Below are 14,310 nucleotides of genomic sequence, written 5' to 3'. Positions count from 1 at the left end.
CCCTGTAACTTAATAATGACCCTTACTGTAGGCAAGCTATGCCTTGTCACCATTCTTCTGGCAAGCACACAAAACCTGCTGGCTTCACATCTCCCCCCATCACTAGCCCCTTTTTATCACAAACACCCATCTTTCTCCATCTGCATCCACAGCTGTAGGAGTGGGGCCTGACACATCTGCAGATGCAAGGTGGTAGGTTCTACCCTCAGGGCTCACTTAAGCTCTCAACTGGCAGTTGAGAGCTGCCAGGCATGGATACTCTGTTGTCAATAGGGGGTAATTCAACTGTAACATGTAATGTTTCAGGTTGTAGACTTAAAACCTGAAGTCCTAATCTGCTAAACAAGTAAATTTACTTAAGTGCTGGGATTTAAAAAAAAAAAAAAAAGACACTTTGATATCACTTGCACAAATATATTGGTGGATGTTTATGGGATCACAGGCTCAGAGCAGGAAGGGATAGGTCTCGACTGCAGCTGAGGTGCAGAATTTGCCTCTCACTGCAAAGAATTTGGTCCATGAGAAGCAAGCAATACTTCTTATAAATGGAGCATGTATACTCTTGATAACACAGTATAACAATATGTCTACATATTACCAACTGCTGCAGTTTCAGAAGTCATAAGAGTTGAAAAAACAATTGAAATGCCAGTTTGCTCAGGGTATTGCATGTAATCGGTGTGTCGTCCAAACAAGTGTGTTTGTCATTAAATTAATGGATTTTCACTGGTGAATTAGTATTAGCAAATTCATTGATGATACTGGTAACATCATTTTCATTTTCATACGTGAGTATAACACAGGGTGACCAGGTGATTATTTCTAAAGTGGAGGTTTGCGAACACTTACTAAAATGGTTAGGCTGCAATACCAGTTGTTGATCTGAGGGATTTCTGTTGACTCCTCCAGAAAAAAGGAAGAAAAAAGATGGATCCAGGCATCAGTCCTTAAAAACACAGTTTAAACAATGTGATTTCACAGTTGCTTAAAAGTCACAGAGCAGCTGCGTTGAAATTGTAAAATCTGCAGTTTTATTATGCCAATGACTTTCTATTGGCCCTAGTCATAAAATAACATACTCCTCACTGAAGTTCTATGCTAAACAAAAAACACATCCAGACTGACTAAAAATCAAACTCAGACAAGCAAAAACAATTTGGCCTTCATCTCGCTGGGCTCGATTTGTCCAATAATAAACAATTTTATTTTTCTTCCTCACTGCTACTCCTACTGATAATTACCTTATTCCCAATGGAGAAAAGAAAGCACTGAAAAGTAACTATTGCTGAGAGGAATTAACAAATAGCACTTCGTCCTCCTGCAGGAGTTAATGGCGTGCTGAAATTTTTCTAACCTTTTCTGTTACTATTTTAGTACAAATTTCAAATTTGCCAACTGCAAAAGAGGATCTGCTGAGGAGGTTTCTCTCCAGCAGAGAAGACAAGGGAGTCCTAATCATTCACTGCTGCTTGGGAATTCAGGTGATGGCTTTCAAACAAATTATTGCTTCTAGAGTAATAACTATTTTTAGCCTACATCTTCTGTGCCCATGTTAGAGGGTACATTAAGGTCTAGTGTACTGTATACTTTAGGCAGAATAATAATAGGCTCTAAATATAGCACTTACTTGAACACAAAATAGATGTTCCAGATAATACTTCAGGCAGTGAAACTACTACAACAACACTGTGCTGCTCGTAGGTATAATGTCAGGGAATCGGGGAGAAAAGCCTTTTTCATGATTTCCGTGACAACAGGTAATGTTTGAATTACATACATACTTCAAAACAAGGAAGACATAGGTAGGAATATTGCCCTTTGATCAATTAAAGATAATGTTCTAAATCTGATTTCTTTGTGCTTTTTAGCCTCAATTTTCTAACATTGCATGTGGTTTTTTGGTGCTTTGTACTCTCTGACAACAGTAACTTGTCAAATATTTGAAGGACTGCATGCCGGGATATGTGGGGTACAAAGCCTTCTTGAGGAGTCTGTAAACAGTCTACTATTATTTCCATCAAATTATACTTTTATGGGATTGGGTCCGTTAATTTTGTATTTGTAATAGTATTTACCAACCATATGACAGGATAAAAGATAACATGGTACACTGTGGCTATGATCAGAGTATCAAGTATTGAATCAGTACGAAGCCCCAAAAGACATTCTGATTATCCATTTACATTTCTTAGATTTAATTCAGTCTGTTGTTATGCATACCCTTAGATTTAGAAAACAGTGAATATTAATCTTCTGAAAGTATAAATAAAATTTATCTCTGTGGACATTATATGATGACTCATCTGTTGGACTATGTAGAAATTCAGTTACTGTCAAATAAATTTTATTTTTGGAACAGCTCAGCTAATGCAGTCATCACGCTGACAATGTGCACCATTTAACCTTAGGGCTTATATTAATTTTACAGTGGAACTAAAACCATAGACCATGATCATCTAATAGACTACCTAGGTACACAGGCATTAAGCTGAATCTAGATTTCTATGCACTCAAAAGGACACTGAATTGCTACTGGTCAACTTTCAGGGTTAGTAGCCTGTTGAATTGGAAGGGGCTTTTCGTACCTTCCCGAGATAAGATTTCAGATTGCTTGCAGACTCAGCCTGATCCTCTTAAAACTATTTCTGGGTTTATATTTGGATGGCAGTGGCAAATGGATTACCTCATTCAGGCCAGCAAGAATTATTCAGCCTTCTCTCTGAATCCCACCTTGACCTTCCACTTCAAAACTAGCACTCAAAGACTGAGAGCATCATACAAGGCTCTGCTTTGAGACCCACATCACAGGCGAGTTACACTCCCTCAAGCATCATAAATCTGCACTGTGAAAAAGTCAGTTAACAAAACTGATACTATCTTTTTAATTATCTGATGCAATATGTGACATAGATTCCCAAGCAGTTCACACATCCCAGAGCTGTTGTTTCAGGTATATGGAAACACAACTATGAATGCCTTAATTATCTGAAAATTAAGAAGTTGTGTGTTTCTTACAAAGCCAGAGCTTCCGATACCAAAGGTGGCAACTGGGAAGAAATGCTGGTAGGGTGCACCACCATGTATCTCCGTTTGATCTCTGTACAGATGGAAAAGGAGGTGATCACAAGGAGTGCAGGATAGTTCCTGGAAAGGTAGGGTGAATCACACAGGTGATGATTTAGAGTTCTCTGGTGCTGGAAATCGATGCTTCATTGCATTGCCTTCTGGATTTTCCATTAGCTATACAGGTGACCAAGGTTCTAATTTAAGTATCCAAGCTCTCACATACTGTATATATATTTGGCATGTAAATCCTCCTAGGCAAAAATACTGAGCCCAGGTTACATAGACTGTGATAAAAGGCATAGGTTCACCCCAATCATTTTTTTTCAATTCAGTAAAGCTTCCAAAAATTCTGGCTGGTAAAAATCTGTCAATGTGTCAATGGTGCTAATAATAAAACCACAATTTTAGTAACAATAATAGTTTTCAGGTAAACTGGATGTTCTGAAAATTCCACATCTTTATCAGAAATGCTGTATGATTTGTCTTCCAACAGGCATATCTTAGCCAAAGCATGCTTCAGTTTCATTTTGAAATGTAACATTTTACAAAATTAATCTTTTTTGTGTTTTATTTTCAGTAACCAAAGAAAAAAGCCATCATACAGCAACGGACTGTAAAGCACACTCTTATCTAACGCAGGGAAACACAATGCGTGATTTGTGCTTTTTTTTAACCGATTTAAATCGCAGCTGAATTGCAAATCCCTCCTTGCCAGAAATAATGTAAAATCCAGGCAGCTCTAGAGTTCCAGCAAACCTGAACGTTGACCTTGCACATCTTTTCTTTCCCTTTTTGAATGCTCATGAACTTAATTTGAGTGTAAGTGTTTCAAGGATCAGTCTGAAACAGTGGTTTTGAACTCAGCTGGGTCATAAGAACTTTCTCAGCACTCTATTCTAATTTGCAGTTTTGCTATAATAAAAGCTCCAAATATATTGCTACTGTCTAGACGTTTTATCTGAAACAAGTGTCCTTTGTAGTCTCAGAGGACTTTTCTATTTTATTTCCAGTAAATCAAAGTCTGTGAAGAGCTTTGGTTCTTATTAAGACATACCCTTCACAGTCCAGCGACTGCCAACAGAGGCAAGCCATTGACAGTTCATTTACATATAAGTGATGACTTCCATCAGGTAGTTGGCTCAAAAATACAATGGACATTTAGAGCATATCCAATATTTCTTGTTCTTTGATGAGCATCAAGTGCCAATTTATACATAGAAACTGACTATTGGAAAGTGAAGGCTTCTCTTCACTGACCTTACACTGTCTTTTGCAGATCTGGAGTGACGTATTGTCATTCCACTAAACACAAGTTCATTCCTCCAAAGAGGCATGTAGCGAAAGCTCGTACCAAGAAACCTCAAAACAACTCTAAGTCTCACAGAGAAATACCCAGGCCACATTCATTGGTAGCACCACTCACCACATTTCCTGTAAAGCAGGCAGCAAGGTTTGGATTTGAAGGGGGGTGGCCTGACCCCTGCAGTGCCACAGCAACCGGGCCAGGCAACAGCGGGGGTGTGGGGGCTGCTGCTCCCTTGAGCACAGCAGGACGGACAGCCACGCTCTCCTAGGTGGAGTGAGGGCAGCCACCTGCCAAGGGTAACCTGGATGTCACTCCTAATAGTGAATGCTAATGGGTTCACAGCTGGAACAAATACCGCTTGCCAAGGCAGAGGGGGGTGACCGGCCTGATGTCGGCTGCAGCCGGCTCAGACAAACGTAAAACAGGGTTCAGTCCCTGATACGGTTTCGCGCTTAGGCTCTATGGTGAGTGGAGGAACAGAGGAACCCGTGGTGAACCATACCCAAAGGTCTGGCAGTGATAACAGATGCTGGAAGTGCACTGCTGTCTGGAGAGGATGAGGGAGAATCCACTCCGGTTAATCTTAGTTAATTTACTTACAGAGTTTACTATTAGAAAGCATTATTTACAAGGTCAAGAGCACAGCAGAAGAGTTTTTAGAAAATAATAGAAATATAATAATAGAAAATTCTAGTTAATAATAAAAATAATAGGAAAAAATAGTAGAAAATAATAGAAATTAAAATATTGAATAAGACTGAAATAGGCAAAGGGGAACACATGTACCCTCCTTCTAGTAGCTGGACAGAGCCAGAGTATATGTCCCACAGTAGTATCTCTTCTGAAGATTAGTTTTTACATTTGTGTTAAAAAAGATGAAGGAAAGGAGAGAAGCAGCCTTCCAATTACCCTATTTACACTGAGAGAAAGCAGGCAGGATCCATGCAGCAGCAGCAAACACTTCAACTCTCCTTGAAATTTCCCTCTGCGCCCAGTTTACCCTCAAAGCTGCAGCATCAGTTGTTCAAATATAACATGCCTATGCCTTCAAACTAATCAGCAGGAGGGTGGTTAACTGATAACCTAGTAGGTCATTTTTAATCTCAGACATTATAATCGATTGACTTCCTTCTGCCAGCTGCTTAAGCACCTTGTTTTGGCAGCAGGGGCATGAACAGCTGGGGATGGACAGTTGGAAATTCCTAAAGGGCATCAGCAGGCAGCAGATAGACACTTCTCCCTAAGCAGCACATCTATTTTAGAGGCTCCCCATTGCCTCTCACCTCCAGGTGGGCTGGATGCTGAACCAGCTGCTGGTGTGCCTGTGCGGCAATGGAAGTAAACTCTGTGAAAATAATATCCCTTAACAATTTTCTTGCATCAGTTGTCAGCTGTGCTTACAGGACAAAAGGAACAAACCCTCAATACTTGCCCTTGTTGCACAACCGATTTGTGCCAGTTTCAGGGATAGAGGCACCACTGCATCCATTGAGGAAGATTAGAGGTGCCATTTACTCTTTTAGGCCCCAAATTCTGAAATATTTACTGAACTTTAACTAAAGAATGTTGCCACTCCATTTACAGGAAGTCTGTCAGAATAAAGATTTGTCCCTTAAACAGGTTAAAGAGAAAAGACCTAAAGAAAGAAACCCTCTGGCTGGTATGTTGCCCTAGGAAGATCATTGGTTGGTACAATTTTACATTTTTCTTATCAGTTCACTATGCCATAGTGTTTTGCTCTTTGAATCCATTATGTACGTTGCACACCGATTTACCCTATCATAGGCAAATCTACACGTGTTTTAAAAAATGGTCTAAAATTATGTAACCTGCTGGATTTTCACGTATTTTTTGTCCTGTTTAAGGAGACATGAAGAAGTCCTGTGTCCTGCTTACTCTGAGATGTAATATTCTTTCCCTGCAAAAGAGTGTCTTTACACTGGAACTTGGTTTCTGAAGACTTCACCAGCTCATTTCATGCAGCGGCACCAGAAATCCTGATCAGAGAGGTGATTTTCTTTCCCACTACCCGTTGAAAAAGTTGCTAATGCAGCTGACACTTGAAAATCAGCTTTCTTTGACTTTCGATGGGAAAATGGCGCAACAAAAAATAAACATTTATTAATTAGAAGTATATCAGAAGTTTAATAATTAGAAGTTTGACAACAAAGGCCAATAATATTTCAACACTAAAAACTCCATATTCCACACTCCTGGGAGAAGTCAGATGAATGTCTTTTCCCAGCTGAGATTATTCAGAAAACCTAGGATGAATTTTTAGACGTTTCAGGGAGACCAAGCTCATATTCTAAATAAACAAATTGTTAGCCAGAGTGACTTGACCTTTGAAAGCAAAGCTCAGTTCAAGTGTCTGAGATGTGAAATTGCTACGTTATTCCTAGCTTCAATTACTGGATTCCCCTAAGTCAGTAGGTCTGCAGGCCACGTAGAACTGTTTTCTATGTGATCAAAGAGAAATTACTGCTGGTTTGGATTACTCTCAAATCTTTATAAAACTTTTCTTTTTTAATTTATAAACCTCATAACACATCCTTAATTTGGTCATGCTGTAACATAGAGGTTTTTTTAGTTTCAGCATTTGTTATCACAGTTGCTCAGTTACATTTTTTTTTTATTTTTTAGAAAGGGAAAAGTTCAGCCAGATGTGTAAAATAGATACCTTACCAGAAGAGAAAGATCAGTTCTTAACATTTTATAAAGCAAAATAATAGAAAAGGAAGATATTTACTCTGTGGTCCTGTAACTTCAGGAATCTCCCTATTTTATTTATTCCGGCCTGAAGTGGGGCCTTGTTTTGGTGTACAGTAGAGGAATGGAAGATCTTGTTTAAGACATTTTTCTCATCCTGACCAAGCCAAGGAAGAAAAATATCACCACCACATGGCATGAGGAAAGGCTTATTAGCACCCACCAAGAGGGAAGAAAAATAGGAGCAAAAGTACACCCCTGTACATCAGCCATTCATGCCTACAGAAGGATGTAAGAGCTGACACAGAAACTCCTAAGTTTCTAACACTACATCCCCCGAACCAAACACTTTTTCATAATCTTTATGTGCCCTGGAGAAACACTCCTAAAATGCAAGTGAAAGGGGAGCGCTAGGGAGCCAGGTATGACTGCATTAGACACACAAGGTCATGCTTCATATGCTTCACCAGGAATAGAAAAATACGTATTTTTACAATTAAAAGGTAAGTTCACAGTAAGAGGAGGAAGAAATACTGCTTTCTGTACCGCATTCATAAAGCAGCCCCTTACCAACTCAGCTTGCTGCACAGAAGTGCCTCACACAGTAAATACTCATTTGAAAATAGGACCAACACCATCCAGAGCTATGCTCTTGGTATGTATTTTGGCTTGCTTTAAAGTAAAATAAAATAACATAACATATATTTAGCTTTAAAATGGCAGATATTTGGCACAGTTTTGATGAATAGGAGTTTACCATGTGGGTATTACTTTCTACAGAAAATAGACTATTCAAAAGAAATAACAAGAGCAGGATGCTTTTTAATATGTTCCAAAAGTATAGAAAACAAACACACACACACAGAGACAAACAAACAAACAAACAAAGGACTTCATTCTGCAAATACTTTCACATGTGAGAAAACAGCACTTCGTTGCCTCCATGCCAGTTCCTGTTTTGGCCGGAAGGAGGACTGATTCACTTCTGGTAAGATTAGGGTTAATGCCATCAGAGTAACAGGTAGTCAAATGATTTCCACAGATGTAAACCAACCTTTTCTTTTTTCTTTTAAAACTATCAATCATTAATACAAGAGAGAATTCAAATGATGCACACAGACACATGCACCCACGTCCCCATTTCGTACATTTAACCAGTACCACACCGTTGAGGAAGGTTGGGTTAACAAGTCCCACAAATCCCATTATTGCTGATGGTGAACTTTCAGGGTGAGATTGGCAGGAGGCTTTGTGTTTCAGATGGACTTTGTGAGGTTGGCTAAGGACTAGGCAGGAGATGAAGAGCTGTTTAAAGAGTTTTCCTTTCTGCATCACTCTGGTCAACACAGCCAGCACCATTTTGGCCACTCTGTTATTCCTGCTGTGTCTCGATGTTGAACATGTTCCTTATGAATCCTCTTAAAGGATTTGCACCTTTAACATTCTGACTGGGCAATAAAGTTCTCAGTGATGGTCTCCAACTGGAAAATACAATTGGAATCACTGGAGAATAATTATAAAGAGTATAGACATAAACAGTTGCCAAGAACATTTATATTATGATTTCGAAGTCTAACCAAGCTTCTCCTCCATCAGTAGTGAAAACAAGGAGACAGGAGGAGAATAATAACAGAAGGGATAAGAAAGAGAAGCAGCTGGAAGAAATAAGCAGGAAGTCCCAGAATGGAAACTCTCTTGGCAGGATCTGTGGAAAATAGACCCATATCCATAGAGCTGAAATGTATAAAATAATCCATTACCAAATAAGTATTTAAATTATACACTTATTTAAACTTTGCTGTTACCTATTCTGCTCAAGTAAAGAAAAAAAAAAAGGACCTTTGACAGTTTAGAGAACAGTCCAAATAAGAAGGGTCAAGTGAAATTGATTTCTTTCTCTGCATGGTGTACCTGGTCTCTTCAGGTTTTGCACGTGGATACTGTCTCACCAAAACTCTCCTTGTTGCATAGAGTACTAATGGCTTCTCAAAGCCTCATCAGCACTGAGATGTGTCAGAAGTGGGACTGGGTAGTGGGAAGTACAGGAAGAAATGCCAGAAGTATTTCATTAAAAAACCCCAAGAACCAGCATGTTGATAAACCAACAAAACCCTGACCATAGAAAGTATCCTTCACAATCACTCCTCAAGATACTTACATAGCAGAAAAACAAAAAGCTGCTGTAAGCCAGCTCTCCAAGATAAATCCATGCTACCTAAAAATTAACTGTTCACGAATGAAGCTGTACAAGTAGGCTGCGCAGCAGAGGCAGCCACTTTACCACTTCTTAATGACAGATTGCGATGAAATACTGATACTGAATATTTTTCCGATGGGCAAAAAAAAAAATAGGAAAGTCTAAACCAGATCATTTAAGTGAATTGTTTCTGACTTGTCCATCTCTGCAACTGTTCGTTGCTTTTGATAAATGCCTTCAACACACTTTGTGACTGTAATAGTGCACTGTAACAGATTGCCTCGGTCATCTGCCTCAGTTTCCTCATCTTGAAAGTTAGGATAATACTGAACCCTTTCGCAGCCATTAATTATCAACTATTTTTTTAAAAGCTATAGAAAAATTACATATTGCTTGGCATCAAAAGTGCAACAGCAAATATACATGTTACATGGGTCAGCATCAGAGGTACGGTAGCCTAACTCACCCTGGACAAAGTTACTCTGAACTGAATAAAGGCAGAATTGTACAACTTTGTCACATGGTTGGCTGCACATCTATCTGCAAGTTCTAGTCACAAAGGGAAGATGAATGATGCTTAAGGGAAAGCGTTTCTAGCTAGTAACACAAATACAGGTATTCAATTTTGCATACCTGGCCACTGAAAACTGCTGAAATTGAAGATGAAATCAAGCATGACCTGGAACACCAGAAGGTAAAGCAAACAGGGTCAGTTTGGATCCTTCCACAAGAAGGAAGCTATAGGCTAAAGTCTTGAGTGATACCTCTCTTGAGCTTCCTAGCTAATTCTCATTAGCATGAACAAACCATATTTAAGTTGTTTTTCAATTTTAGGCTATTATGTGCATTAGAGAAGCATGTCACCTTGCCTGTTTAGATGGATGCTATTGCATCTGTTTACTGCCATTAGACACTAAAAGTACAGTTATAGTCATCAAAAAGGACTATGAAGACATGCCATTTTATTTTTGAACCACCGGTGTTCCTGTAACTACTTAGGATCATAACTATTTTTGTAACAAAAATAATTTTTTTGTTTTGTTCTTTTTTACTTCTTTCCTTTTTCACTTCAGCTCTTTGCAGAAGCAATGGAGCTATAAAAACAGCCTCAGTCCTATGCTGGCTCAGGTTAGCAGCAATATTGTAATGTAAGTTTCTGTTGCAAAAAAATTCATTAAAAGCAAAGATGACAGCTTGACTTTCAGATCACAGGCAGAGTTACAGGACTGGCATGCAAAGAAAAAAAACCATATTCTTATTGGATATAGAATTCTCTGAGATAATAAATATGGAAACCTGCAATGACATTTTCGGTCAGTCTCCTGAACATAACTAATAATCAGATAGTCTGCTGTTTCACAACCTTGGCAGCAATTTACAGTTATACATAGGCAGATTTCCCAACTCACCACACTGACATCACAAATACAAAGTGGGATGTACACAGGGATGTGAACAATAGGAAAAATCAAAGATTTCTAGCAGAAATGCAGAGGTGGGTGAGCGTTAGAAAGCTCAGGCCTTTTGTCTAATTTTGTTAGCTAAATTTGGGGTTAGGAGGAGAGGCCTGGCCCTCGACCATGAGGAATGGCATTGCCCCACAGAGGGTCAGGGGAAAGGCTGCCAGCCCATGGAGACACAGCCTCACCTTGACTTCAGAGCAGCACCAATGAGCAAAAGTTCAGGAGCGTTGCCTGCCTCCAGTGGAAAAAGGTTCCTCTGCCTTAAGCACGACTTTTAAAGTTGGCAAATAAAATGTAACAGCACTTGGAGAAAGTCAACGGGAGTGACCTGAGACTCTGAAAGTTCCTGAGAGACAAATATGGTAATTTTAGAGGAAGCCTGTCCTTAATACTATAAACCAATTTCAAATTCACAGTGTGAATACCTACAGTGTTATGTGTGTAACATAAAGTCATGGGGTCCTCTAAAATATGATTCTATGATCCTCCTAAAATACATGCAGTTGAGTACGAACTCTCTCACTGTCCGGTTCCCCCAATGCGTCCAGTGATTACTATGTATATAAGATTGCATTATGATCTAACAGCTTCGAAAAGCTGGTGTCTCAAATCATTCATAATTATTTTGAATCCAGAAGCACAAAAGCTGGAAGAATGTAATTTCAAAATTAGTAGAAGTGACAAAAGAAAGCAAAAAACAAGTTATAAACTTGAAAATATTCTATTTTCTTTTCTTTACATATAATACAAAGCTGCTTCATCACGTCTCCATTAGCACTTCCCATATCTTAGCTACAGTATACGTATGCTGATATGGGACTGTGTTCTGTGCATTATGGCTGGTTATATAATTCTCAAAAGTTAATCCACTTTGTAATTTATTAAGCAGTAAAACTAAAATTCTGTTAACCTTAATGGGATTTACACAAGGGAATTCACACTTAATATGGATGCAACACTGATGCTTAAAACTGTTGCCAGGAAAAAAAGACAGGCTTAGCATAGTTAAAGCAAAGCCATCACATTTTCTATTTATGTAGTCCTTCACAAGGGTAATCCTCTGTGTATTAAGGAGAGAAGAAAAAGCCACAGAGTGGTTAGTATTTAAGCTTCTCAGATGTCAAGTGAGATAACTGCATTTGCCAGGAAAGGGTGGTCTTACTGGTGTGAGACTAATAAACATTGGTAGAAGGATGGGAAGGCATTATCTCTGGTTTCCTTAAGGGTCCTGAAAGTGCTATTTGTTCACATTTTCTGCTGTATAATGCTATACACTAACACTGCTGTTGGAATATGTTCCCTTTAACATAATATACATATAATTAATGAACACAGATTCACATTCTCCCTGTACGAGCCATTGCTCACAACCAAACTGAAGTAAACTCCTCGGATTTTGCGCAAGAGAATATTCATCGTTGTTGTTTCCAGGGTAAAATTAATTGTGGACTACCCTCTAAATCATCCTGGTAACACATGGGAGATAATTGGCTTCACTTAGAAAGGCTGAGTAAGCTTAGAGTATGTGATCCCGAATTCAGTTTTCCCAGAAGAAATTTATTGGATGCAGAGTACCAAAATGCAAGAGTACTGAAGAGCTGAGATTTCAGTGGGAGAGAACAGGAGGTCCTGAGTTTTGTTCAAAGGGGACCACTTGATGGTGGGTACATCAGAGTGAGGGCTGCACGGGAAAACATAGGGATCCTGAGGCTTGATGCCTTACTGTGCCAGGGAGGAACAGTGTTTGGAACAGACCCTGCTGCAGGAGTGACAGCAGAAGCTGGAGGGCATTTTGGCTCCTGCAGGTGCACTGTAGGACTCCCTGGGCGCTCAAGCTTTGTGGGATGACATGCAGGAGCTGTAATAAGCAGTTAACTCTTCTGAGGATGGCCACAGTTAAGAAGTTGTCTTTGAAGTGGTCTCATGGGTTTCAAAGTGGCACGTCAGACATATTTTGAGTACTTATGTAATACAAAGGTTGAATTATTTGTCCTGGCACTTTGTCCTAGGAGTACATTTCACTCAAAGCAAGCAATATTACCCAGGTGGTGTCTTGCCTTAGCAGCCTTATAGACTAGTCCCAGTGAAAACATTTGTAATATTGAGGTCTAATCTTCTGCAGAATAAAATCAAACAAAAGCCCTCAGAACAATCATGACGGAACTAGAAAATCTGTGTAAATTACTAGAAACATCTGAGACTTCACAAAATTCCTAATTTGGATTCCCTGACATAAAAATAGCAGCCTGAAACAAAACTACTGAAATAATGCTGTAGTGCAAATAAATTGGTGCTTTTAGAATAAACCACATTGTAAATGCACTTGGATATACTGACATTAACATGAAGTCTGAAATAATGAAAAATAATCACTTCCTTTCTTATGCTACTTTTCTTTCTTTAGGAATTAAATATTCACAAAATAAAGCCTTTCTTATGCTCTTAGCATCTTTGCCCTTCTTTGACAATGCAACCGTGATACCCTAACACTAACATAAAGCTTTCTAATACGGATTTGCAGCTAGAAGTCTGGTTTGTTATTCCATTCATGTAATTCTCTCCAGAAGCGTTTTGAAGACAACCATTTTGAAGCCAGTAAAGTTGAGTTCCTCTCTGCACAACATGATCTGCTGTGTCAACATTCTTTATTAGCTAAGATAAACTATACAAAACTCTGAACATGAAATTAGATGGTGCAGAGATTAATTTAATGTTAACTACCTTCTAAACACAGTGATAATTTGATTTTGGTCTTACAGTAAGCTTTCTCGTACATGGAATCAGAGCCAGGCTACATACTGTGAAGCTAAGCCTGGATCTTTTCTCTCCATGTGGGTAGAGGGTTCATTTGCAAGGGCATTTGCATTTGAAGATTTGGGGCTTCTGTACTTTGGATTGCGTTCTCCTTTTCATCACATAATTGCAATAATAGAAGCATGTCAGAAAGAGATTTGTCTTTACGTATGTTTGCCAGAAAACTTGAAATGGTGATTGATTTTGGTCATAGCAACTGGTCTTCCTAGAAAAAAAGAACAGGAAGCACAAGGAAGTACAGGAAGAAAGTCCTGAGGCAAGCTTTTAATGAAATGTCTGAGACTGGACAGTCAGTTACCCAAACCTTCATTTGAAAAACTACTCCATACAGCAAGAAATAGAAGAGATTTTTTTTCCATAAGCCCACCAAACTTAATGGAACCTTTCCCTGACATCCAAAACCTCAGGATCAAGGCTCATATCTGTAAGCAGCAGCCTGTCAGACCAGTGAGGGCTTGGAGCATCGCAATGCACAAATGAGCTAGCTACAGACTGCAGCAAAGAGGCAGGACTAGGCGTGAACCCACTAATGGTTTTGATACTGGCTGCCAATACAGAACATGCCAGCTTCTCGTCAGAACATATATGCACTTATTAATGGCCTAGCTTATGTGGGCAGGCAAAGTGCCTGTGTAGTGGGTGAGGTCCCTATTCACTTGCTGCTCTTGTAGATGAGCATTCAGGGTCCCACCAAACTCCTTTAATACTAAGTTTAATACCTAGTCCCATGTTGGATATGAACAGCAAGTAGTTCC

The 14,310-nt window shown here is 39.2% G+C and overlaps 1 protein-coding gene across 1 annotated transcript in view; it reads right to left on the bottom strand.

Moving 5' to 3' along the window:
* Positions 1-6,342: 6,342 nt before the first annotated feature.
* The window catches only part of IQCM (IQ motif containing M), a 111,003-nt gene continuing 103,035 nt past the window's right edge, over positions 6,343-14,310 (bottom strand). The window contains 1 exon segment of the mRNA XM_075092404.1: positions 6,343-6,473. Within this exon segment, the coding sequence (XP_074948505.1) occupies positions 6,343-6,473 (131 nt within the window).

This window comes from Phalacrocorax aristotelis, chromosome 4, assembly GCF_949628215.1.
Source record: "Phalacrocorax aristotelis chromosome 4, bGulAri2.1, whole genome shotgun sequence".
Lineage (NCBI taxonomy): Eukaryota > Metazoa > Chordata > Aves > Suliformes > Phalacrocoracidae > Phalacrocorax > Phalacrocorax aristotelis.
Note: the sequence above shows the minus strand (reverse complement) of the source record. Positions and strands in the feature narration are given on the sequence as shown.